General features: G+C 32.1%; 2 protein-coding genes across 2 annotated transcripts in view; one reads left to right on the forward strand and one right to left on the reverse strand.

Moving 5' to 3' along the window:
- Positions 1-10,958, reverse strand: part of LOC110993503 (glutamate synthase [NADH], amyloplastic) — a 54,448-nt gene extending 43,490 nt beyond the window's left edge. The window contains exons 1-3 of the mRNA XM_045632412.1: positions 10,761-10,958; positions 7,857-7,966; positions 7,073-7,203 (exon numbers count right to left, since the gene is read on the reverse strand). Coding sequence (XP_045488368.1) covers positions 7,073-7,203; positions 7,857-7,964 — 239 coding nt within the window. The 5' untranslated portion in view covers positions 7,965-7,966; positions 10,761-10,958. The remainder of the gene's footprint in view (positions 1-7,072; positions 7,204-7,856; positions 7,967-10,760) is intronic.
- Positions 10,959-11,887: 929 nt separating this feature from the next.
- On the forward strand, positions 11,888-25,046 carry LOC110993506 (all trans-polyprenyl-diphosphate synthase PDSS2). Its single transcript, XM_045632435.1, has 7 exons — positions 11,888-12,353; positions 14,217-14,348; positions 14,881-15,066; positions 19,601-19,737; positions 23,020-23,180; positions 23,771-23,962; positions 24,604-25,046. Exons 1-7 carry the CDS (start codon positions 12,043-12,045, stop codon positions 24,754-24,756), a joined length of 1,272 nt encoding a protein of 423 aa, XP_045488391.1. The 5' UTR covers positions 11,888-12,042; the 3' UTR covers positions 24,757-25,046.
- The last annotated feature ends 65 nt before the right edge of the window (positions 25,047-25,111 follow it).

A 25,111-nucleotide genomic window follows, 5' to 3' on the forward strand; every position in this document is an offset into this window, starting at 1 on the left:
AGATGCAGCAACTAGCAGTCGCAATACCCGTCGATTCGATAACGTTGCGAAGACATGGTTTTACCCAAGATAATTGTAGGAGATGATAGCGGTCATGGCACAACACGTACAGGTACACAACTTTACGTTGTTTAACGATCCATAGACACAACTTTGCTATAGAAAATAGACGTGTCATTCCTGGCCATGTAAAGCGTGTCCTAGACGCCATTTGACGTTTAGTTTCATGTCCAAAAGTTCACCGGCCGACAGGAACAATTGTAAATATCCCGATATAACTGCCGGTTTGGCAAATCTCCAAGGCATACCAGTTGTAAACAGAAATCGATGTGACGAACCCTTGTGGCGTGATATAGAGAAAATATTATTATGAAATAGCGCATAATTAATTTATAGCAGTGTTTACAGTGATGTAAATCGTCTATAGAATTAAATATAGTAAAATCCTCTTCAAATCTAAAATTTTCGTACCTTAAAAACGATTTTAAATTCATAGGAGCTTATCGCTTATCGATCTTCTGTATTTATCGTATTTTTTTAATGTCCTATTCATTGTCTACATTTGTTTTAATTGTTTTGTTTTGTTTCGTTTTATGTGTCTATGTGTTTGTTTATTTTATGTTTTGCACTTCGTGTGCTTATCTTAAAAAAATTACAAAAAAGTTACTAAGTGAATGAACCTGTGAGCGATCGCTCAAGCGTGATATTTCTTTAATTATTTTAATTACAATGTTTTTCTTCCTAATAAAATAAAAAGTTACTGAAACCCTTTCAAGCAAATTTTAGGCGTATTTTATGTCCACATATTCTATTCATAAGATAGAAGTTCTTACAACGTCATATAAAAACGCCCATGAACACACACTACCGAGAAGGCCCGCAAGGCTTTAAGATACTTCTCTTCAAAGAACCTAAGTTCTTCTCGCCCGCTCTACGCCCTTGACTTGCAAACTGGTATTAAATGTAAATTTAGAATCAATTTAGCATCTTTTCTGTTGACGTTCAAAACTGTATTTTGTATACTGTACTTATATGAAGTTATTTTGAGTTTGAGTCGAATTGGTTCGGAATACTTCAGCATCTGGTTCCACATCGTGGCGCGGGCTGTTCGAAAGTAATTCCTTTGGTTGAAATTTTCCCTTCAATGCTTCCATACCCCTTCTAGTCATCTCTACACGCTTGAAGTTTCTTAAAGAGCATTCGCTTTTTATATAAATTACTTTAACATGACTCATATATACATAAGATAGATTTGGCACGTCACTACGTCCGCTTAATAATTTAATGTATCGTGACAAATATGAATTGCCTGTAAATCCTTATCTTGACGTGATTTAGTGCCTGAAACATGACTTCAAACTGAACTGGTAATTACGATGGTGATTTTCATTTTATTAATTTTTAATTATTTTTATTATAACTATAATAATAATAATAATTTATTTATTTTTCTCCCTTAAACATTAACAAAAATAATTAATAATACAGTGACAGTATTGGGAGACTGGTTTCCAAACTAGGTAAGAACCTGTGATATGGATAACCAGGCTTCCATTCCATAGCAAGTTAAACTATATAGGTTAAGAAAATTGTAAATACTGTGTTTTTTTTAAAAACTACTGTAAGTGTTTTTTTTTTAATTAAGATAGTCGTAGAAACTGAAACAACCAAAGCAATCATGCAATTCTTGTGCAAATAAAAAATTACTGCAAACAGCCGTACTCTGCTTTCGAATATTTTTAAACTAATTTGAAATTTGCTACATATTGAGTTGTTTTTCTTTCTGTTCGTAATTTCCATGGCTTTGAGGTTCAGCTAAACGCTATCCAGCTATCATATAATTACACGGCGACATTGAGTCTCTTAAACAAATCTTTGCAGAGACGAAATTTCCATTGGAAACCATTCGTAAATCCATAGATTCGAGGCTAAACAGATTAAAGACCTGTATAAAAGCCAAAGGTGGCCATTTCGACGACATTTTATTTTTATTTTTTGCTGAGACTGTTAAAGTTAACTGTAGGTTAACATTGTAATAATATTACATATACAATAAAAACATGTCTGGAATAGGTACATACAAAATCAAATTGTTTACGTAAGACTATATTTGTATAAAAAATACCCTTTGGGTCATTACAATAAAATAATGAAGGGCTAATGAAATAAAACTGACCCCCTTCATTATTACCAATAGTGCAGCCATATATGTGAGTGTTATAATGAATCGTAACATATGTTAATGAAACAGTAGGAAATATATTAATATGTCATTTTACAGTTTGTAATTTAGTCGTTTGTATAAAAACAAAAAAAACGTGTGGCACAACGACTGCCGCGGTAAAGCTATTGCATAGCATTTTTTATCAACTTATACATTATTTATTTATTTTAGGAGCGTATTGGCCGCACCTATATTAAGTCATGGTGTGTTAGGTTTTTTTCGTTACGGAATTTCTTGATTCTGTCACCGCGCTCAAAGCCCGCGATAAAATCTATGCAATAGCTTAAAAAAATCTGCGGCGCTACAACCATTTAGGTCTGGTACTCAGATTCCTGTATCTGTTTGACGAACATTTGCCAATCTAATAGGCAAGTAGGTGATCAGCCTCCTGTGCCTACACTCGCCGTCGACTTTTTTGGTCTAAGGCAAGCCGCCTTCCTCATGATGCCTCCTTCACCGTTCGAGCGAATGTTAAATGAGCACATAGAAAGTCCATTGGCGCTAAAGCAAATTTTTCATATTTTTTGAAACGGAATCTAGCTGTTGGCCTTAAGGGCCTCTACAGCTCAGCTAGGGCTGTTTCGGCGAGCCTAACTGAATGGGATTGTTTTTCCTGCATCGCACGGGGTCTGTAGGCCCTGTTGCTCTCCCCTTAATCCAGCCCTGATGCCGAGCGTTGCTTTCATACATAAATACTGAGAATGATTAATAATATCAATATATAATAAATATATACTTAATAGATATAATAAATTACATAATGTTTAAAGAACTTTATTTCTCATTACAAAACAGAAATATTTTATTTACATGAGAAACTTAATATTAATATGTGTATATTATATACGAGCGAGATACACGTCGCCATTAGCCGTAACAATTTTAGTCAGCTATGTTCATTCTAACATGCATCTTTAATGCCTTTTTGAATTTGTCAAACACTCCAATATTACGAATTTGAGATGGTAATTGGTTACATCCCATTTTCATTGAAGTAGATTTTTTTTAAACACTAATTTTCTGTCCTAGACATTACGTTATCATGTCAATTGTCACACATTACTTCAGAAAAGTCGCATTTCATTGAAAAAGTCGATAAGACCTTTACGAAAACAAACATTCATTGTGTCATGACATTTCGTTTCCGTACCCACGTTTTTATAGCAAATGATTACGAAAAATATGTTAATTCGCTGAATCATGTCTAAAAGTTGAATACCAACAGATTAAAGTAATCCCCGATATCTTTAAACTAGCACCATAGGCCTGAGAGGTAATAAAAGTTACTAACGCCGAGTCATTTAGTGTAGCAGATTGCCCATGGGCGGCGGTAACCACTTACACACCACAAATTTTTATTTATGGCCCCTATATAACTATATATTTATTTCAATTGTTGTGTAAAGAATAAAACCGTTAAACTTGCCAAATTAAAGAAATAATTGGTATTTGGAGTTTGCTTATAACTCATCTGAACAGCTTAAAAGATTCTCATGAGTTTTAATTTTATAGCAGATAAGACGCTCACAATGGCGTTGCCGGCTTTTTTAGAATTTCTACGCTCTTTTAAGGAACCCAAACGTGATAATTCCATTTAGTAGATGGCTGTAGTACCAATGACGGATATTTTAACGTCAGACAGTAGGTATATCTTTTACAAACTCGGCGACACGAGTTCACCAATTTTTATACCTATAAACTTAATTATTCTAATAATAACTTAGTGGCAAATCGAAACCCTTTTTCATGCCCCCGACTCATCCCGGATCGAGTTTTGGCATTTGTCACTTTCAAATGTCAAAACCGAAACGTTTTTGACATGCGTCAAACTTCATTCATAAAATACCAGTCTAAATTCCCTCTGACCTTGCATCGTTTCTGCCAAAACGTTGGTACCCCTGCGAAAGTGTGCCAGTTAAATTGGTGAACCAATGTATCAATTAGATAATGGTCCTGAATGGGCTTTGATTGTCGCAAACTACGCAGTCGACAGACTCAACAATCATTTATCATTTGTTTTCGCATTTAGTTTCTTTTACAATTCCACAGCGATATCATTGGTAACAGACTATATTTATATATATGTTTACCCTCCTCTATTTATTTACAATGTAGGCGAAACGCTATGGCATTTTTTATTAGTGCAAGGTCAAAGGCATATTTTCGAAATGGTACAAGGTACGTGTAATTTAAAAACCTTTTTTCCTACACACAAACAAATTGGGAAAAAATTGGTTGATAAATTTAACACCATTGGAAATTAATTAATACTAGACGTTCAGGAAAAACGGCAATGCCGCGCATTGACATACTAGCTCGGTAGGATTAAAAATCTATATTTATATAATAAATACGAGTATTATCGCTAAGTTCACTTTTATTTTATTTAAATTCAACGTTATAATTAATATTTATAATATAATTATATATTTTAATAATGTGATGCAGTGATAAGTGAATTGACTAGGATAATATGATTGATAAGGTGAAACTCTACCTTTTAATTAAGTTAGACAAATTTGGACATCATTATGTTTGGCAGAATATACGAATATTAGATTGTATTAATATAATAATTTTTTACCTTATAACATATTTATTATATGTATATAAAAATAAATATTTTTTTATTGTACGAAAGAATTGTCAGTCTTATGTATAAACCGAATACTTGTTAAAAAAAATAACTTCCACTTCGCAAACACGCAGCAGCTTTATTAATAAATGTATTTGCGGCATTATGTGAGTCAAGTGCAGACATCTTTGCAATGTCAACATCAAGAGAGAACAGATAAGATAATGTCGAGTAGAAATTTCCCTTGAGTAATCAATAATAATTTCCGTACTAATCCCAAGATATTTGAATCAAGGCTGTCTAATTCCCAACAGTTCACATAATATAATGTACTAAATATATGCGAACTTTTATAAGAGAAAGCAAGTTTTGAAAAAAGAAACTTTTTAATATTTTTTATACAATAGGGGGTGTTGTCGGAGGAGGCCTTAGTGGGGAGGCCCGTCAAGTGTGCGGACAACAATTCCTGCGGTTAGCAGTTGAATATGGTGTCAAAGACAACCAGGCTTCAAAAGATGAACATGTCCCTTGTATGGAAATTGTATTTAAATATCTAAAACTCTCGTTAAATTTGACGACTGTGATTATGTGTTCCTAATCCTTGGGATTGATTTGCTCCATTGATGCCTCTGCCTTAGAAACAATTTCAAACAAAATTTTTAATTAAAAAAAATCGCACATTTTAAAATAGAAACATTTTAAGGAAACACGCTTCGACCGAATGAATACGCCAGTTAAAATAATAATAATAAAATAAGTGGAGACCTAAGATTTTTATACAAAATAATTACCTACCAGTAGTTATAATGATATTATAACGACGGGTTTCTATTACATACATGAGTATCATTTACATGTAAATATATTGTCAATAGATATCGCGTAATAGATTTTTTTCTACAAGGACAAATACATGGAAGAATGATTTTGTAAGGACTTATATACATGTCATTTAGTTTTCACAAACGTTTGGTTGAATTACTTAACGCCGCCTTTGGTTTCCATTGTCAAAAAGATATATGAATTTTAAAAAAATCGAGTTGAAATTGTAAATATTGAGAAAAAATTTATGTAAAGTGTTCTACTTCAAATAAGAATTATTATAAATCTTTTTTATAGAACGCCGCCGCCAATGGACAATCTCAATACTAGAATCTCGCGAGGACATGGACAATCTCTCGAGTGCGTTTTCGGCCTTTTAATTATGAGAAAACCAAATTTATTAGAATTGTAAAACATAGTTCCTTAATGTGTATGGTGAAGAAGTATTTCTTTATACGCTGGTCTTCTGTTCACCATTTATACAAAGGAACACAATAGGTTCATTAGATAAAATTCTTCACAAATACAAGAGAATGAATGGAAATCCAGAGCTTAATCATCCATCAAACTGCGAATAAATCATTAAATTTCTAATTAAAACAAGAACATTATATTGAAACTTATAAAACGTTATTATTATGTCTAAGCAAAGGCATAACTTCCAGCTGCCATTGACATCTTGTAATATTGGCAAATCGTAAAAGGCCGGTGTTATAAACTGTCTTAATTTGGACGATGTAACAAGTTACAAACTCTGTGACATATAATGACAATGACAGCTGACAGAAGCCGATGAATTTTATGCTCTGCTTTAATTAATAAATAGATTACAATGAACAATGTTAGAGTTCAAACGTCCATTACTTGTTTTGTAAGTGTTAATGTGTAACAAACGGTGCTGTTTAGTTAAAAGGCTAGACTATTAATTGAACGGCTTATTAAGCTAGTTGGCTGCGACATATATATAATGCTCAGAATTAATTACCAATATTGAAAGAAAGGTAATTACATACTAAGGAATTTCTAGGTCACAGGTTTTGTGTATTCCTATGGATTTCCTGTCAAATCACTGGCAGAATGCCAGACAGGGTCTCCGCGTTTGGCGACGAGCCAACAATTTCGATTTTCTTATATAATTTCTTATGAACCAACGGTACAACTTCTTGTACTGAATATTCTGGTCAATGAACTGGTTTTATACGCATTTCACACTAAAGACAGTATTTTAAAATGAATTTTTAGACATTCTTTAAATAATCACGTTATCACGTTATTGGAGACCAGTTTCACAATCATATCTTCTGGTCACACTGTTAATTTTTCCCAAAAAATACACGTTTCTGATGTGTGATGTTCTTACGGTATTTATTTTGAAGGAAAGTTCATCTACAGAGTTCAAAACTGAAATAATATGTAGCGTTTTTAGTGCAATGTACTTATATAAATCTTACCTTAGCTGAGCGCAGTAGAATTGATGCGGAATGGCAGTCAATACCCCAGCACCATCTCCGGTGTCGTTATCGCACGCGCAGGCACCACGATGTTCCATACGTTTCGCGAGGGTTTCGGCATCGCGGATGATCTAATGAAATATAAAACTCTATAAATCCCACCCAAGTGTTAATCAGTGTATCAAAAGTTTCCTTTAGCACTTGCATACTAACGTCTTCTTTGTAAGCTAATAATATATAAGTTAAGTGTGCAGAAATCGAAGAAAAGACCGATATTAACTAGCCGATTTATATTGTTCGATAAAAAAATACACAAAAAGCAAATCAATTTCGTCTTATTCGAAAGTTAAAAACATTCTCTATACACACCCATACACGATCAACTATCAAAAGTTTTATTAATTATTTAATACACTAACAGCTAATACCTACTACGATGGTTGTGAAACTTAGGTAACAATGTTAATATGTAATAAAGAATGAATAAAATTCCTGTTTTCTTAACTTAAAAAATCGTTGAGAAGTTCAGTGTTACAGTGTTTGTAAATAAGCATTCAACTGTGTGGCTGACATACGAACTTTACGCCGACTCTACTGACGTAAAAACATCCGTAGGTCTTATGTAAGTTCTTGATAAAGACAATCAATATGACACAATTCACCTCGCCTCAGCAAAAATACGATATTAAATTTTCATCAGACATCGTGAACTCTAGAAAACATTGTTATGCAATAGCCAGGAGCCAGTAATCATTACAGTTGATTTTTATTTTGAAATACTTACTTTATGGGTACGTTTTCCGTCGATAGCGACAACAAAACCAACGCCACAGGCCTCGTGCTCGTTTTGAGGGTCGTACAAGCCTTGCTTGGCCGGCCCTTCCCACTCCATACCTGGGGCAAACAAACTGTATGAACTTCCAAATCTTTTGAAGCAAATATTGGTTAATGATCCCAATTTCTAGAGTAGCCTGGTCGTTCAGTATGTCTAATGGTGTGGGCGAGTTCAGATACGAGGCGTACGTTCCGTACGTTAAAATGTGTTATTGGATTTTGAATGCCCATAAGTAATATTGTGTTGGAAGGTCCGCCAAACACACAATGAGAAATATCGCAAGGAATCTATTGTGGTTTTGGATGAAGTCGTTTCTTAAAATTAATCATAAAGCCTCTAAGTATCATTAAAGCCAAATCTGCCATCTGCAATCGGTGCCAAGTTGATTTGTGCATGTAATAGTGCAAATTGTCCCTTATTATCATAACTCGACTTCTTTGCTCAACTACAGAATCTAGATCAAAAATTCTTATAGCAAATACTAGTTTCTTATTTTGACACGATATCAGTGTGTGTTAATCATGTCAATAAACGATGATCGTAACATTTCGGGGTTAATGACTTTCCTATTATAAAGAAACTAAAATTATCTTCAATAAATGACGTAGATGGTCGATAATAGATTTCTTCAAAAACTCCATCCGATAATCATTCAAGTTCATCCTTGTAGTCTAATGACAACTGATTATAACCAGGTGAACCAATTTCAATAAATTATAATAATAATAATAATAATTTACTTTATTTGACTCAAAACAAACAGTACATTCTATATACAATACTCACTGTGGTTAACCTTATAAATAATATACTTTTATGAGCACTAGCGTTTAAACTAGGCCTAGCCTGTATGTCAAACGCTAATAAAATACTATAATAGACATGTATTTTTTATTATTTAAAGCAAGAAACTTTGTTTTGAGTTGCTGCAAATCTCAGATGTATGGGAAAGACCGTTAGGGTTAGTACCAGTTCTAAAAAAATATATTTTACAAAATCTTCGTTCTAATAATAATTCATTAAAAAGCAACAGATATGGTCCTACATTTATTCAAGTCAACATATCAAATTATACAAATCAGTAATATACAATGCCCTAGCCAAATGCTATCAGCTTGAGGCTTTTGTATGTAATATCCATCATCTGATGGAACGTTTGATATCTGAAGTAAACTAGATAAGAATCTAATTAATAGCATTAACAACTGATAACACCCTCGCTCTCCATTAATTGCCTTTTCATAGTTACACTAAGGCATAATAAATTCTTATGCATGTACAAAACGCAAAGTAAATTTAAAATTATTATTTACTCTTTATCAACAGAAAGCACCTACAAGCAAGTTTATCGTTGAGGAAAGCCAGGTAAGTTAATATAAAGTAATGACTTATTTTATACAACATTCAAATTTTTTTCAATTTAATATGTATTGTTAAGTTTGACTTATATAATTCAATTGTAAGTAGACCCTTTCCTATAAAACATAATAGTGTCTTCAACAAAGAAAGATATATATTTATTTTATAATTATATAATAAAAAGATTTATGAACACAGGGCTATACAAACTAATGAAATTCGTTTTATTGTTAAGTCTACTAGTATAAAAAAGATTTTGTTGCATAACCCTCCAATATTCAAAAATGTTAAAACTCAAATAACAATATTTAATTATAAAAAATATATACATTCTATGTTATAAATTTAGGTATTTATCCAGGGAAAATTATAATGTAGGTTTATATTAAACATTCTATGTAATACCTTATCTAAATCTTAGAGAACACAATCAATGTATGTGTGACGCTCATGTTTATGAATAAATTAGATTAATATTTATAGCTAGTATTTAAATTGTAGATAATGTTTAATTGGATTTAATTCTTATTGCTTTATAAAGCTGTTATCTAGATGCAAACAATATTAAATACTCATTTAGGTTGTTGTAAAGATTGATAGTAAAATAGTATTAACAGCTGATAAAATATGTATTTTTTAAGGGGAAATAATTATGCTCGTTCTAATCCAGCTAAATTCTGTGGACCCCTACATATTATGTCTATTTTTTTGTCTATAATATTCCAATTTTGCAGAATATAATTAACAGCAAATCTCCAACTTCCAGAGATTTGTAACAGGTTTTATCTTCACTGTCATAAGGAAACATGAAAAAAAATATTAATTTAATTTTTTTTCTGTTTAATTGAAATCAGAGTTAAAATATAATTGAGGGAATTTCATTAAATAAAAATAAAAAATTAATAAAAGTAAAAATATAACCCACTATAAGAAACAAAATATAACATTTTAAATCTAAAACACAACAGGAAAATATTTTAGGTCTTTAAGTTCCCTACATTGGCATTTCCCTATGTATTCCCTATGCTGTAAATAGAAACAAGACTGGATTTATCCTTAACATAAATTTCTTAAAATATCAATGAAATTACAATTTTCTCTATGTATCAAATAACTACTTTGTATGTCTCATCTGTGTCATTTATGCAAGTAAGCAAATATCATGTAGGTCCTCTATTAATGTAGACATTAATAGGAAATTAGGCGTCGTTGCAAAAACATTTTTGAAAGTTATTCTTGTAAAAAGCTCATATATATTATTTATATAAAGTATTCGACCAATGAGACCTTATTTGTTATATGTATTTGGGAGTCATTCGCCAACGCCACTGAGAAATTATGGTGTAATTTAGGTAAATTAAAACTTTCACCACGTACGCAATACACGTGGATTAAGCTTATTATAGCAATTCAGTAATACCTGAACAGTCAGTCAGTAGCACTAGGTATTAATTGAGTTGAGTTAATAACATTATTTAAGTACGGGTTACTTACCTCGGAAAGAAGTTTAATTGATTTAAAAAATTGTGCTCAAAAATTGCACTGTACTCTCGTCACACTTTCACAGATTTTGTCTTTAAAATAATTTTCAAAGCAATTTTTTTAAATAGAACGCAAAAGCCGGCTTAGAATAGTGACCTTCTTCAGTCGACTATAAATGCCGGTGTCTCGCGAATGACTGAGAAAATTGATTGACGATTGTAATTGCGAAATAAAGATTGAAGAATGAACTATCATTGTGACCTGAAATGACGACCTAGACGTTCACAAATCACAATTCACATGCTACCTGACATTTGGCAGTAGCGGCTAATGTCAACGTCACTGTTATACAAAGAAAAATGAATAAATAATCGAGAAGGAATAAAGTAAAATACTAAAGGATCTAAAAAAAAGTAATCGGTTGTTTTACAACTCTCATCAACTAAGAATCTTTTTTTCTAGATAATTTTGTTCTTGATGCATTAATAAGTTTGCACAAATTCTTCTTGGTATAATAGAAGGGAATAAGAGATATGTACCTAATCAATTATCTCCATATTTAAATTTTCAATTAGTATCCAGGAGATGCAGTAGATTCTTCTAAAAATATAAATATGTAATATTGTATAAGAATATAATATAAGCTTACTTTTCACGAATTACTTGTTGTATTGAGTGCCTTATAATCTTGAATAGCAATATTTTTCCAATACTTATTTGCTATGCAAAAACTGTTTTATAATTTTTTTATCTGTAAAATTCAATACATAAAATTAGTATTTACTACGGATTATACTTAATCACAGCATTTAGTATTTTTTTACTTTAAGAAGTTCACCGTTTCAATATAGACTTTTAATTGGAAAGTAATTTATATGATTAGATAGTCATAGTACCTAGTTATAGTCGCAGGTAATACCTACTATTCATACAACATAATATTATCTACTTGTACTGTATATTACAGTATATTTACAGAGTACAGTTTATTAAAACTCGTATTTTCATTCATTCGCCCATTGTTAAAGTTTTGCAGATCCCTGACCAATCACAATTCAGATTTGTATTTGCATTCTCCAATGCGCACTTTCCGCCGTTCAAACTTCAAATTGTTTCATTCATTTAGTTTATAGTTTTAGCGGTAAAAGGACGGACGTCAATCCGATCCTACATTAATCAGGTTATTTTACGTAAAACGTTACGAAGTTATTAATATCAAAATATAAGAAAGTGTGAAAGTTATTGCGTTGGTGATAATACTAAATATATTTTTTGACGTGTAAAAAAATTCAAGATGAGTTTGAGCCGTTTAAGGAGTGCTTTAAGATGTGATTTGGTGAAAGTTAGTCCATCAAGCGCGCTGGTTGCGAAAGTTTGGGGACCTTGTGTGAGGGAATTAAGCACTGGTACTTCGCAACGTGGTGCTGTTTCTCAACACAACACCAAGCCAGATTGGAATAGAGCTGTGAGTGAGGCTGAGAAAATTGTTGGTTATCCAACATCTTTCCTTAGTTTGAGATGGGTGATGAGCGACGAAATTGCAAACGTTGCGTTGCATCTGCGGAAATTGGTGGGAAGCAATCATCCATTGCTGAAAACTGCTAAGTAAGTACATGTTCTTTAATGTTATAATAAATAGATTCTAACATTGCCACAATCTATTGCGTGTTCTTACCTAATGTGGTATACTTGGTATATATTTATTAAAGTTTACTTCATAATGCTATTTCTACAGTATATGGTACAAGATTTATTTTTTAAAATACATTTAGCAATTATGCTAAACATAAAGGTTACCAAACCTTAAAAAAATAAAAAAGAATAAAAATATTACACGAAACTAACTCAAAATCACTAGTAAAAAGGCGGATTAAGTCAGATACCAAGTCAGGCACCCAATAATACCTTTTTTTAAATTGATCAGCGCCTTACCGAATATATCCAGCTCTGGTATATTCTACTTGGTAGAATGCTAATCAACGTCTAGGATTCAAAAGCCAAATCATAAGCTCTCTGACAGAGACTAGAATATCTAGAAGTCTCGCTTACCTATAGGTACCTTAAACGCACACCATTTCGTCTGTTACTGACATCAAAAGTTGGTTATGCCAAAATAAGCTTAAAGATAATATATGAAGAAAAACACACCAAATTATCCCTTTATAAAAATAGACTTAAAAATAGTTTTTAATCGAAATTAAAGTTACGAAGAACATATTTTCAGATCCGAACATTTATTACCTAAATGTGCAACGAACTATGCAATGCATCTATGATGAGGTCAGTCATCGACCACCAATATCAATAGGATTTGTCAATAGCTGTTTCGATGAATATATTATAATTATGAAAGATTTGTTTTAAAACTTGTTAACTCTCCTGTGTGTGAAAGAGTAGTGGAGAGTTTATTGCCAGTTCTTCTCTTTCGTTTTCGCCCTTGATTTGAGAACTGGCACGAAATGTAGAATTAGAAGCATTTCATGTCTACTTTTCTGTTTTTGACGTTCATAAGTGTGCTTCATGTTACTTACCTATATGTATAAAATATGATTTTGAATTTTGAAATATTGAATTCTGTCAAATGATTTCTAGATTACTCACTATTGTCTATATTTCACGAATACGCAGTTAATTTCCACCTGTGTTAGTAAATATTGATAAATATATAGTTTTACTTTTAATAAATATATAATGTTTTATATCATATATAAAAACATACCAGAAATTATTCTAACGTAAGCTTGAATATATGTGATGTCAAAGACAGTGTTTTCGTATATTAAAATCCTACAATTTTGACATGTGGCATAGTTTGACGAAATGGATATTAAGCCTCATCTAAGACCTTATCTTAGACATTAACTATGTGTGACAACAGAGGCTCCTTTACCTATATAGGAAAAAATCACAAAACAGATGCAAAATGTATCTGCTTTGTTACGGCATGTAAATAGTGGAAATAAACGCTAATACTATAATAATATCCTTTATTTACTATCCTAATACATAACAATTAAATAAACAATATTTGCAATTTTCTTAACATAGCAATAATTACAAATAATTATTAAATTTTAAAAGTTCCCTGTGGAAGTGAACTTTTAACGCTGGCAGGATTTCCTCGCTGTATTGTAATATATAGTTATTGGTTGAGAGATTTACACAATTTAACTTAAGCTTTAACATTCATTTTCAGTATTTTATCATGATATGCTCCGTCCTATTTAAGTTTTTTTTTTAATTTCACTGCTAATACTACGTCAACTATAAAAAAATATATATAATGGCAATAGTTATAACTATAAGCACGTCAACGTTTAACAGTGCTTCAGGTTCATTCGAACGAAGGATTGAAGGTATTGAGTTGAGATTGAAGATTGATTGATTGATTGAAGGTATTGGGTAGAGATTAGCTTATTATATAGAAACTGGAGATGTGTGAAATTTAATGAAACGAGTCTCTTTCAGAAACCTAATTTACAATGGCAAGAATAACATGCAAGCTTGGGGTCTCATCGTATTGTTGGTGTCAAAGGCAGCTGGTCACAGCCCCGAAATCCCCGACATGGAACAGGACAAGGCTGCAGGGGTCTTGCACAGGTAAAATTTAAGAATTAAAGTTTATATTTAATAAAATATTCATTTGTCACCCCTATATATCATAGGTTTTTGTTGATTTTTCTTTATACATACTAAATTGTAACAAGGGTATAGAAAATATAATATATAGACAAACTAATATTATAATATTCTCATAGTTTCGTTAGTTTCACAGTCGGACCTTTAATGATCATTTTATTTTCATTTATATACATATACACTATTATATACACAATTTCTAATATATTTTAATAAGGAATTTCATGTGAATAAAACGTGTCAGTTATAAGTATGGTCCGTTACTGAATTATTTCAATATTTGTTTTAATATTTATTTATTTATTTATACGCACATACCTAAAATTACGAATATGACTAGATAATATAATGAATCCGTGTTGCAATGAGTTGGGTTGGCCTAGTGTCTTCAGCGTACGACTCTTATCCTTGTGGTCGTAGGTTCGATTCCCGGCTGTGCATCAAATGTTTTAGCGCCACTGACTGATGATTATTTTTTTTATTTCTTTTACAGCCAACGAGCCCTCGCCGAAGTTACAGAAATGATTCGTACATCGCATCTCGTTCACAAAGGCCTTGTGAATATGAACTCAAGTCGTCCAATAGAAGAACCAGATAATATGATGTTTGGTAATAAAATAGCGTTACTCAGTGGCGATTATCTCTTGGCTAACTCCTGTACAGAATTGGCTAATTTACGGTAAGACTTTACTTATTAATACATAAATTGAAGCAAGTTGCTAAGCCATAAATATCTTTGACTTTAGTCGGGCCATTAATACATTTGTACAAGAAAAATTAAAACCGAAAAATTCAATTATAAAACTAAAAGAAAAAGGGATTTTAAAGCGGGTTGAAATTTTTATCAAAGAAAGATTGGCTGCCTAAACAAGTAGAATTAAGAATAGTTTTTCTTTGTTCAATCGTTTATTTATTTAGCCTATGTAGATATTACATATTCCAACTTACTCAATGTATATATTTCGCACCCAGGAAACACTGAATAACAATCGAACGTAATTTATTACATAAGGAAAACGTTATGTTATTACAACTGATTGCACTTAAAACACATCGTGCTTTCTCTTTCCACAACCGAATCATTATCCAAACAAACCTCCTTACTAAAAAACTAATAAAAAAACTTCGTCATTATTTAAAATATACATGTTGAAATACATGCAATTCCTATATTATTTTACTACCTGTGCAGTCAATATAGCCTTCATCGATGGCTTATTCAACACATTAAAAAAAATCGGACCTATACGGTTCTTGAGATTGAATAAGAAAAGATTGAATTAGAAAAGATAGCGTAAGTATTCAAACTCAGTTTTGATGGAAATTATTTACGGCATATATTGATCATAACATATATCTTTCTTACGCGGTGATAGCTTTGTATTGGTGAAACGATTTGAAAAAAATTCAAACGAAAATTTCATTTTAACATAAATGCACATATAAACCCTGATTTATATAAGTTCTACACTTTCTGTCCTTACTTTAAAAGGTATGGGCCTCAGATTTCTGATCATTTGTCAATCTTGTTGCCAAGATGATCAGCCTCCTAAACCTGACACACGCTGTCGTCTTTTCGTATCTAATGCAAGCCAATTTCTTCACGCTGTTTTCCTTCGCCTTGCATTCCTAAATGGGTCTAATACGTTTATTCGATCTTTTTATTCTCGGGATTCGAAGCTACGTTCTCAGGGTTGATTCGGATGATATAGAAAACTCTGTTTAATCCTATTTAAATTCAATTTCTTAATTGAACATAGCTGAAACGTTATGAAAACAATAATTTATTATGTTACTCCGGATTTCTAGAGAAACTTAGAAAGTTATCTTGTGGTTACGTTCCCAATACCGTACGACGAATTATGAGTAACAACCACTGGCTGATATTGCTTAAAAGGAAATATTTCGTACATTGCTTTTCATTGAGCGGTGTTGGCGATGTTTAGGTAATCCAATCACCGCTGAGCACCAATGGAATTTATTAATTGAATTTACAAACATAGTGAGGGAACCGGTATTTATCAAACCAAATATCGGTAGTCAAAAGAGGTTCACCTACTTGTCTATAAGATAAAAAAGATCGAAGATACGTGTGCCATGCATCAGCTAAGAACCACTTACGGTTTTAGCCACTAGATTACATTGATTCTCATGTGAAACTATTTCGTACAATTCATGGAAAGAAGTGGTTACAAATTTTAAATAACAATTATTAAATACATTGTTTTATTATAATCAAACTATGTTAAAATTGGTATTCATTCATATTTTTATACACTAAAACTCATATAATACTTTATCATCGCCATCCCTAGAAATGCGTACTAAGCCGTCGCTTGAGTAAATGTTAAATTGATTAGGAAATTTATTCATTTATTTTACATTAATAAATAAATTATTATCCTTATAGACTTTTTTAAAGAACTTTTCCAATCGTAAAGTCAAGTAGTTTTGAATTTTTTTAAGTGTTAACATTCAAATGTTTCCTCTTTAGTATCAATATCAGCATAACTAATTAAAAAAATAGATTTGTTAAGTCCAAACGGTATTTTAAAAATATAATCAAAAACTGTAATTACGGCTTTCAAGTTGGAATTTTATAATTTTCTTTCTCACCTTAGTCATCTTAAATATCAACCCATATACAGAAATGCCAAAAGGCGGTCTCAGGAATTTCGTCCTTTGTTTGATTAAACCTATAAGGAAGTTCGTAATTAATCATGAAAGTATGCTAACTGCATTCAATTTAAAATATAGTTGATTATTAATAGTACTGCTAAATAGCGGTAAGGTTTCAATTGCTTTTATGTATTGTAACAGGCCCATATAACAGCCGCTTAAATAAATAAATAATCGTAAAATTCCTCAATTCACAAGACGAATCAATACAACTAAAATAAGTTTTGTGCGTTTCAAAAAAGTCATATCTCTCACATTATCATAATTTTAACATAATATACCAAAACGGGACTAGAGAGAAAAATTAGATTTATTGAAGGAATAAAATTAGATTTTACTCTTGTAGTTCATATGAGGTAATGCTATACCGGAACATCTATGTCGTGCGTACTAATTGATTGCGTAACGCATTGTTCTACTAAGGGAAACTTTTATGTAGGTATTACAATATCTCCTTTTATTAATATAAAACTGCACATACGGTTGGCCACCTGATGTTAAATGAGATGTGGCCTATTGTTTAAATGCCCCGACAATGAACGCACATTACTGTCAAGCAAAGATGGAAGGGGGCAAGAATATCCAATCCCTTGCTGGTTTTGTAAGAAACGACAAACCAAATCTTTTTGACGAAATTTTTCATTTTTATTTTTGTATGATACAAGATATAAAAATACATACAACCCATAATTTTCACTCCTTTACAATTAACTAGACTTTGAAGTATGTCACTAGGGTAACGTAGCAAAATGTTCCATGTTGGTTTGTACTAAAAGCCAGACTAGGCATTAATGAGAAATAAAGTTCGCACGGGTAGCTAGTTATATTATAAAGATGGCACTGTAACGAATTTAAAACGTTAGAATGTTTGAATGACAAGTCAATAAACATAAATTCCACTAAATGCTATATTACAACAGTGTTTATTATCCTATTCATAAAAGTAATCCTCAAATATATTGAGACGTCGCCTGTCTTTAAGGATAACGTGAATCAACTATGGAGTTGATTCACGTTAAGTTTTAAGCATTATATTATTATGACATAAAATAGCCGTTCCTATGAAACCTCTCCAAACTTTACTGAAGACGCGCAAGCAATTTACAATAATAAGGAAGTGGGAATCCCAAAGCCCTCTTATCCCATGACATGTTTATTAATCATTTAAATATCAATTGTAAAACATATACAATAACAATGGCTAAATAACCATTCTTCATGTATAAAACACGAATTTTAGATATCGAGAACAAACACGAATCGCAAAAATTAAAACGGAATGTCGATGTTACGTGAAATTTCTTAATTTCTTCACTATAACATTTAAAAAAATCAGTGACAACCTTTTGAGAACTGGGCCACAGATTTCTGTTTCATGATTGTCCATTTAATTGGCAAGTAAGTATAGTTTCCTGTGCATGACTCGAGTTTTTGGGTCCTAGGCAAGCCGGTTACATGCCCATATAGAAAGTACATTGGTGTACAGCCGGGAATCGAATGTACGACTAAAGTCACCAGACCAACATTACTCATAACAACATAATTTTATTTAATATTTTATTAATAAACGTAATATGTACCAACTGAATAAAAACTGCTTCTATTGATTTACCTCTTATCTATTTATGTACTTAGATTATTCGTCGAATATATAACAATTTAAAGTTAATTAGCGGTTCATGCGATTGTAACGGTATATGAATACGTAGAAAGTGAATCACATAACTGTATGGTCAGCCTAAGCTGTGACCCTAACAGGTTTGATATGTTTGAGGCAGTATTTAAAACTTATGACCTATATACTCACTATAAATTTAAAACAATACTTATGAATTGTATGTTACATATAATAGTTAAAAAGTTTGGTCTCTGTGGCAGTAAAATGTTACTTTTAAAATAAGTTTAAATTTTAAGAATATTGTAAATGCTGTATATTTGTGTGTTGGAAATAAATGTCTAATTTAATAGTGTTGATTTCGAATCAGAAATTCAGAGTTACGTTAATAACCTAGACTTAGACTTAGACTAGACCTTTGAAGATTCTTGACACCCCATGTAACGCAGATAACGAAAAAAATATTAACATTAACACGTAATTCAATCCTCGCCCCGTAGCAAACGGTTCCACAAAACCCCCCATCAAATATTACGGGAATCGACCTCAGGTGATACTTGAGTGATCTTTCGATTCCATATTTGAATAATTTTATCCTCATTATTACAATTATTTCATGAGAATTTCAATCCAACCACGACGTCATCAGACAGCAGTTGAATAACTCTTTTGGGCTTGTGATTTTTTTTTATATCACAATAGCAAAATTAATTCAAGGCGTCAAAAATAACAAGAAAAGCCTTACTTGCCTTTATACTTATTTTCTTAGACCAAAAATTGCGTTTGTTTTACAATTCTCATTCCGATATGGGATTGTCCGATTAGTTTTTACTTTGCTTAATTCCGTATCATCCTCAAAATCATATCCCTTATATTCTATAGTTCCGAAATTAATGAATCTTGAATATGGTTATTTCAGGAACCAAGAACTGGTGGAGCTGATGTCGTCAGCGGTAAGAGACTTAGCAGAGGCTGAGTTTCTTGGAGAAAGAGATGAGCAGAACAATCCATTGCCGTCACGACCTCTGCCAGTTGACCAATTGGAGCCAGCTTCAGGTAGGTTTTTTCATACTCCTAAGATTTAGATTTTAAAATTTTCTGAAATTACATGATACAATTAAAATTACCTGGGGACTTGTAATCATGTCTAAGTTTACGAAGATTTATTTATTACACAAAAAATGATTAATTACTATACTACTATTATAGAGATTGTAGTTTTTTTGGTTCAAAAACATAAGCGAATTTAAAATTTATTTCACAATTAAAATGCCAACGAATAAGTATCGGGGACTTGCTGCTTAAAGGTACACTACTAGGACCAATCATTTTATGTTTATATTAGTTTTACTATGTATCCAGTTTTAATTAATATTATTACTATGGAAATAAAAATGCCTCGCCGTGTTAAGCTGAAACTTCTATAAATTTGATGCTAATACTTGTTAGCTTCATAATGAATAACTCAGAGTGATTATGTTAATTGATATAACGTGTGCAAGTAAACGGTGTTATATTGACATAAGAATTAATGAACACGTCAATATCCGTGAATCGTGTCAATATGTCAATTGTCAAGACCATTTGGGTGTTTCTAATTGTACTTTTATAGTATAGTAAATAATGTATAGCATAAAAATATCAAATCTCTTTAATATAATGTATAACTAAATCAGTCTTATTGCATATTTACTATTGAGCGTTTTTAACGCAGTTTTTGCCACGCACCACCACTATCTGGAACCGGCTGCCACTGAAATATTTCCGACCCAATTCGACTTAGGGTCCTTTGAGCAAAGAGCGTACCAATTCTTAAAAGGCCGGCAACGCACTAGCGAGCCCTCTGGCCTTGAGTGACCATGGGCGTCGGTATCACTTAACATCAGATGAGCCTCCTACCCGTTTTCCCGCTGATGTATAAAAACTAAAAAGTGTTTAGCACAAAAGGTAAATTAAAAATTTCCCATCTTGTTGTGTCTACGCTTAATTAAATAAATACATAAAAATAATGTTCCTTAGGTTTACTTAACAAAAATAAATAATTCATCACCCTAATACAGAGAGAACAAATGTGTTGTAAAGTACGCTACACCTTATGACAAAGTAATAAAAAAGCTATTCTTATTGAAATAACTGTGGTACCAATAGTGGTCTAGGTCTCTTAAGGAGGAAAAAATAACTTTTTTTAAAAATTAACTCTTGTAGTTAGAATTATTTTAATACACAGTACAAAGAGCTATAAAGATATACATCAATATCCAAATAGACATTTTCAAATCAATGAAATTTTCTTAGTACTAAACAAATTCTTATACGTCCTTGTAGCCAACAACCGTACAGGCTACAGTAATTCGATTTCTCTATTTAAATAATTCTTCATTCTACGTAAGGAATGCGCACGCCCTGAATGCATGATGGGGTGTGACACGCATGTGTAATGTGATTTTTGTATGCCCGTGCGCAAATACGATTTTGTTTTGGACAAAGCAATGTTTTGTGTAGGACAAAGGAAAACGAAAACTAGCGGCCTATTGCGTTGTTCATTTTTTTGTATTGTAAAAATCATTACATTTATAACTTACTGATGAAATAAATAAAAACCATATGTATTAGTGTTTTCTTTATGTATTAAACTGTTGATTATACATAAAACCTAATTTTTAAATAAGAAGTCTTACTTATTAAATATTTAATAAGTCGTTATATTTAATAAAAATTTGGTCGGTATATTAATAAAAAAAAAATTATTACATATTAAGTTAAATCAAGTGACGTTATTTGAAGTTTGCGATGAAATATAAACTTGGCAATGACGTGTTGGATTTATGAGGTTTCTATTTCTTGTGTTAATTTCAATTGTCTAAAATCTTGTTAAATAAACCTCCAAAACTTCTTGGTCCCCAACCCCAACAATCTTGTGTGGTATGTACTTGAAATTTAAAAATGTGCGTCACATAGCGACATATTAATAATTTAATGAACCGCCATTTTGATTGAAAACATTCCTTTTTTGAAACCTCTAGTCGCTTTATACCGAAAAAAACACAATTATTAAACGTCTTTTATAGGAAAGGATTCGCAAGTGGCCATAAGAACCGGTTAAAGCAACGGGTCTCAGTGTTCCATTGCCCTCAATATCTCCGCCCAAATAAGTAGATTCACATACTTATTCAAACGCTATACAAACTGAAGTTAATTCGTGGCGATTTGTATGTAAATATTGACACGGCAGCACTAAAAACTTTAAAGATTCCGGTTTGAGACGCATTGCTCAATATCTACCTATCAGATGTCTTTTCATATATATGTTGCTGACAAGTAGCTTAATAAGCTGTTCCATTAATAGCCTGGCCTCTTAACCAACACTGTCGTTTAACATGCGGCCTGAAATATATTTAGCCGTACAGTCTGTTTCATAAAATGGCTGGCCAATGGTAAGGTTATTCGTACCATACAATGACTATGTGGCAGAAATTAAAAAAATATGAAACATCTGACATAAAAAATATTTGTATTAAAATTAAATTGCTTGAGTCAGTCACAGCTAAATTTATTGTTATTGTCGCTACAGTCTACCATTATACTTGTTGTTTTTCATTAAACTTTGGAAAAAAAACCATCAAAGTTGTGGTTTACCGACACCATATTGACAGTACAAGAGTGGCAGAAAGTGAAACTAAATTTAAATTAACAGTCAACAGGCTAGGTAAGTAATAAAACGTCATCGATCTAAGTCATCTGCCTAGCTGTTTGATCAACTGGCTGAATATCTTTCAGGCCGATAGTTAAACAGCGCTGTTTAGTTAAGAGGCTAGGCTGTTAATTGAACGGCTTATTAATCTAGTTGGCTGCGACACATATTTAATATTCCCTATTGTATAATTATCGCTATTTTTTTAATTATTTTTTTTCCACTACATTATTCTACCTTAACAGTTAGTACTAAGTAATTCGATAGAACGCCAAATAATAGAGACTGTAATTATTGGGCACTTTCTTATGTTTAATAACCTTTTTTGTAAAGTAGGTTAGTTTTATTTTAATACTTTAATAATTATTTTTAATAATTATTAATTTTTCTCGCTAGCTCCCTAGCTTATTTAGTTTTCATTGGAAAATTCTTTTCAGATTTCAGTGCAACAAAACAAAAAAAAATATAAAGAGAAAAAGAAAAAAATAAAGGCTTACTTAGTTTTTTTATTTTTCCCTTTATGGTTTATACCGAAAAGACATTTATCTATGACATTTAAATGACTCTCTCACAAAATATTTACGGGACACGCTATTCTAACAAGTTTTTCTTGTTTACTTTCCTACAATTTGCGTTTTCTCTTCAAGACTGGGAGTGCCTTACCTCGCCGCTACCAATGACGGGCGTGGCAGGGTGCGGTCGCCGTGAATGGGTAGCAAGACACGTTCTTGCAGCTGGGGCATTGCTAGGAAAGAGTTGCTCAGCCGCACTTAAGTTGGCGGGGCATGATACGGCGTTGCAGAGCAAGGTATGTGAAACTACTTTGAAACATTCGTCGATCTGTGAGAATTGTGTGTTACATAAATAATGATCTTGTTACTAAAAACTCAGTTTTTGATCTACAAAAATACATAATAAATTGTCCAAAGCACATAATATAGTACGAGATCTGTGTGATTGAGAAATTGTATAAAAATAATGGTTTAAAATCTTTTTCTAGTACAACTATGCGCTATTTAGTAGACTTCTTTGTTTACATTTTAAATTTTGTAAGACCAATATGAATCAAATTTTTTTATATAAATTGTATCTGCACAAAGACAGAGAAAGAAGACAGAGTGTCCATGGGCGGTGGTATCACTTACCACCTAGCCTCCTGCCCTCCTAAAGATATTTAACGTTACGATCAACCCTAATTTAACACTAATTAGGACTCTATGAAGGAGAAGACGCACACACAGACAAAATTGGTTGTGAATCATACTTAACGGAAATTTTCAACTGAATCTTTTCCTACTATATTTGCCTTGGTGATTTTCAAAATATGTCGTGAATTGTTGACTGACTATAATTCATTAAAGGATTAGCTTGTATAAGTGAAAATTACTTCTATTACAGGGATACCTATTCGGTTGCCACCTAGCACTAGCGTGGCAGGCATTCCTGGATCTGGAAGCGTTCACAGGCCCAGAACCAACCAGTTTCTCTCTCGTGGGAGCTCCACTCGCCTTCACGTTAGAAGCGAGGCCTGAACTCTACTCTTATATCGAGGCTGGTCGCAAAAGTGTACATGACGTCGACTATCATGCTGTGAGTGTATTAAATTTTTTATTGAAAACATTTCAATAAACGTATATTATACACAGCTAAGTCTTAATACGTAGATTACTACTTAGCTGTGTACTGACTGGATTGAAAAACTTGCCCGCAGATCGGCATGATGTAACTTTTCAACGATTTCTTATTGTGTATTAAGCTATTATAATCGTTTATCTTAATATATATAAATCTCCTGTCACGATGTTTGTCCGCGATGGACTCCTAAACTATTTACCCGATTTTAAATTTAATTGGCACACCGTGATTGAGCTTAATTCTTTAATTATACTCACAATTTTATTTTATTGCAAATTATTTGATACAATTCTAACAGATGGCACTGTGTTAAAAGTACCAACGTTTTACATAAGCTACCTTTCATATAAGTTCTCCTACCGTTTCCCTTGAATAGTTTACTACTATGTAATAACAACAACCTTCGCCACAGCAGCGCTTGGCCGAGTTTGCTAGTATATTATATAGATATATTGGCACACATATTTTATCTACATATATTTATTAATTTGATAGAAGAATCAGTAAAAACCATACATGTTCATTGGAAAAGACATAAAAATTAAAGATTTTTTTAAACGATTTATTGACCTGAACATTAAAAAAATTGATTACAGCTATACGAAGCAGTAGTTGTGGGTAATGGTATAGAACAGACAAAAGCATTGCAACGGGATCACATTTCGCGCGCGTGCGACGTCCTCGACAGTTTCCCGAATTGTGACGCGCGGACGGCACTCACCAACATAATTGTTGCTATGCATCCATGACTACCCTCATTTTAATTTATTTGCATTGAATTTTGTACCTAAGTGAATATACTCACCATACAATTAAAAGGCTGGAACGCATTCGCGATCTGACCGACATCCATAAAACAATACTGTATATAATATTTTTTTTGTGTATTTTTAATAAGTATGGTGATGGTGTGATGCTTTACAAATAATGATAAGTTTAGGCTAAGAATATATTTTTATACAAATTAAGTTACCAATAACAATTATTATATTTGAATTGTTACCTTAATCTTTTATAGTATTTACGACCGTCCATTTTGTTAATAAATATTTGATGCGGAGTTTTTTGCTCCGTATATAATAAAAAAGTTGAAGTTGACTTTGT

Source organism: Pieris rapae, chromosome 19, assembly GCF_905147795.1.
Source record: "Pieris rapae chromosome 19, ilPieRapa1.1, whole genome shotgun sequence".
NCBI lineage: Eukaryota > Metazoa > Arthropoda > Insecta > Lepidoptera > Pieridae > Pieris > Pieris rapae.

Coding starts and splice junctions, on each gene's coding strand:
- LOC110993506 (XM_045632435.1), top strand. CDS start 12,043: ATGAGTTTGAGCCGTTTAAGGAGTGCTTTAAGATGTGATTTGGTGAAA. Junction 15,067..19,600: donor ACAGAATTGGCTAATTTACG/GTAAGACTTTAC, acceptor TGGTTATTTCAG/GAACCAAGAACTGGTGGAGC. Junction 19,738..23,019: donor CCAATTGGAGCCAGCTTCAG/GTAGGTTTTTTC, acceptor TTTCTCTTCAAG/ACTGGGAGTGCCTTACCTCG.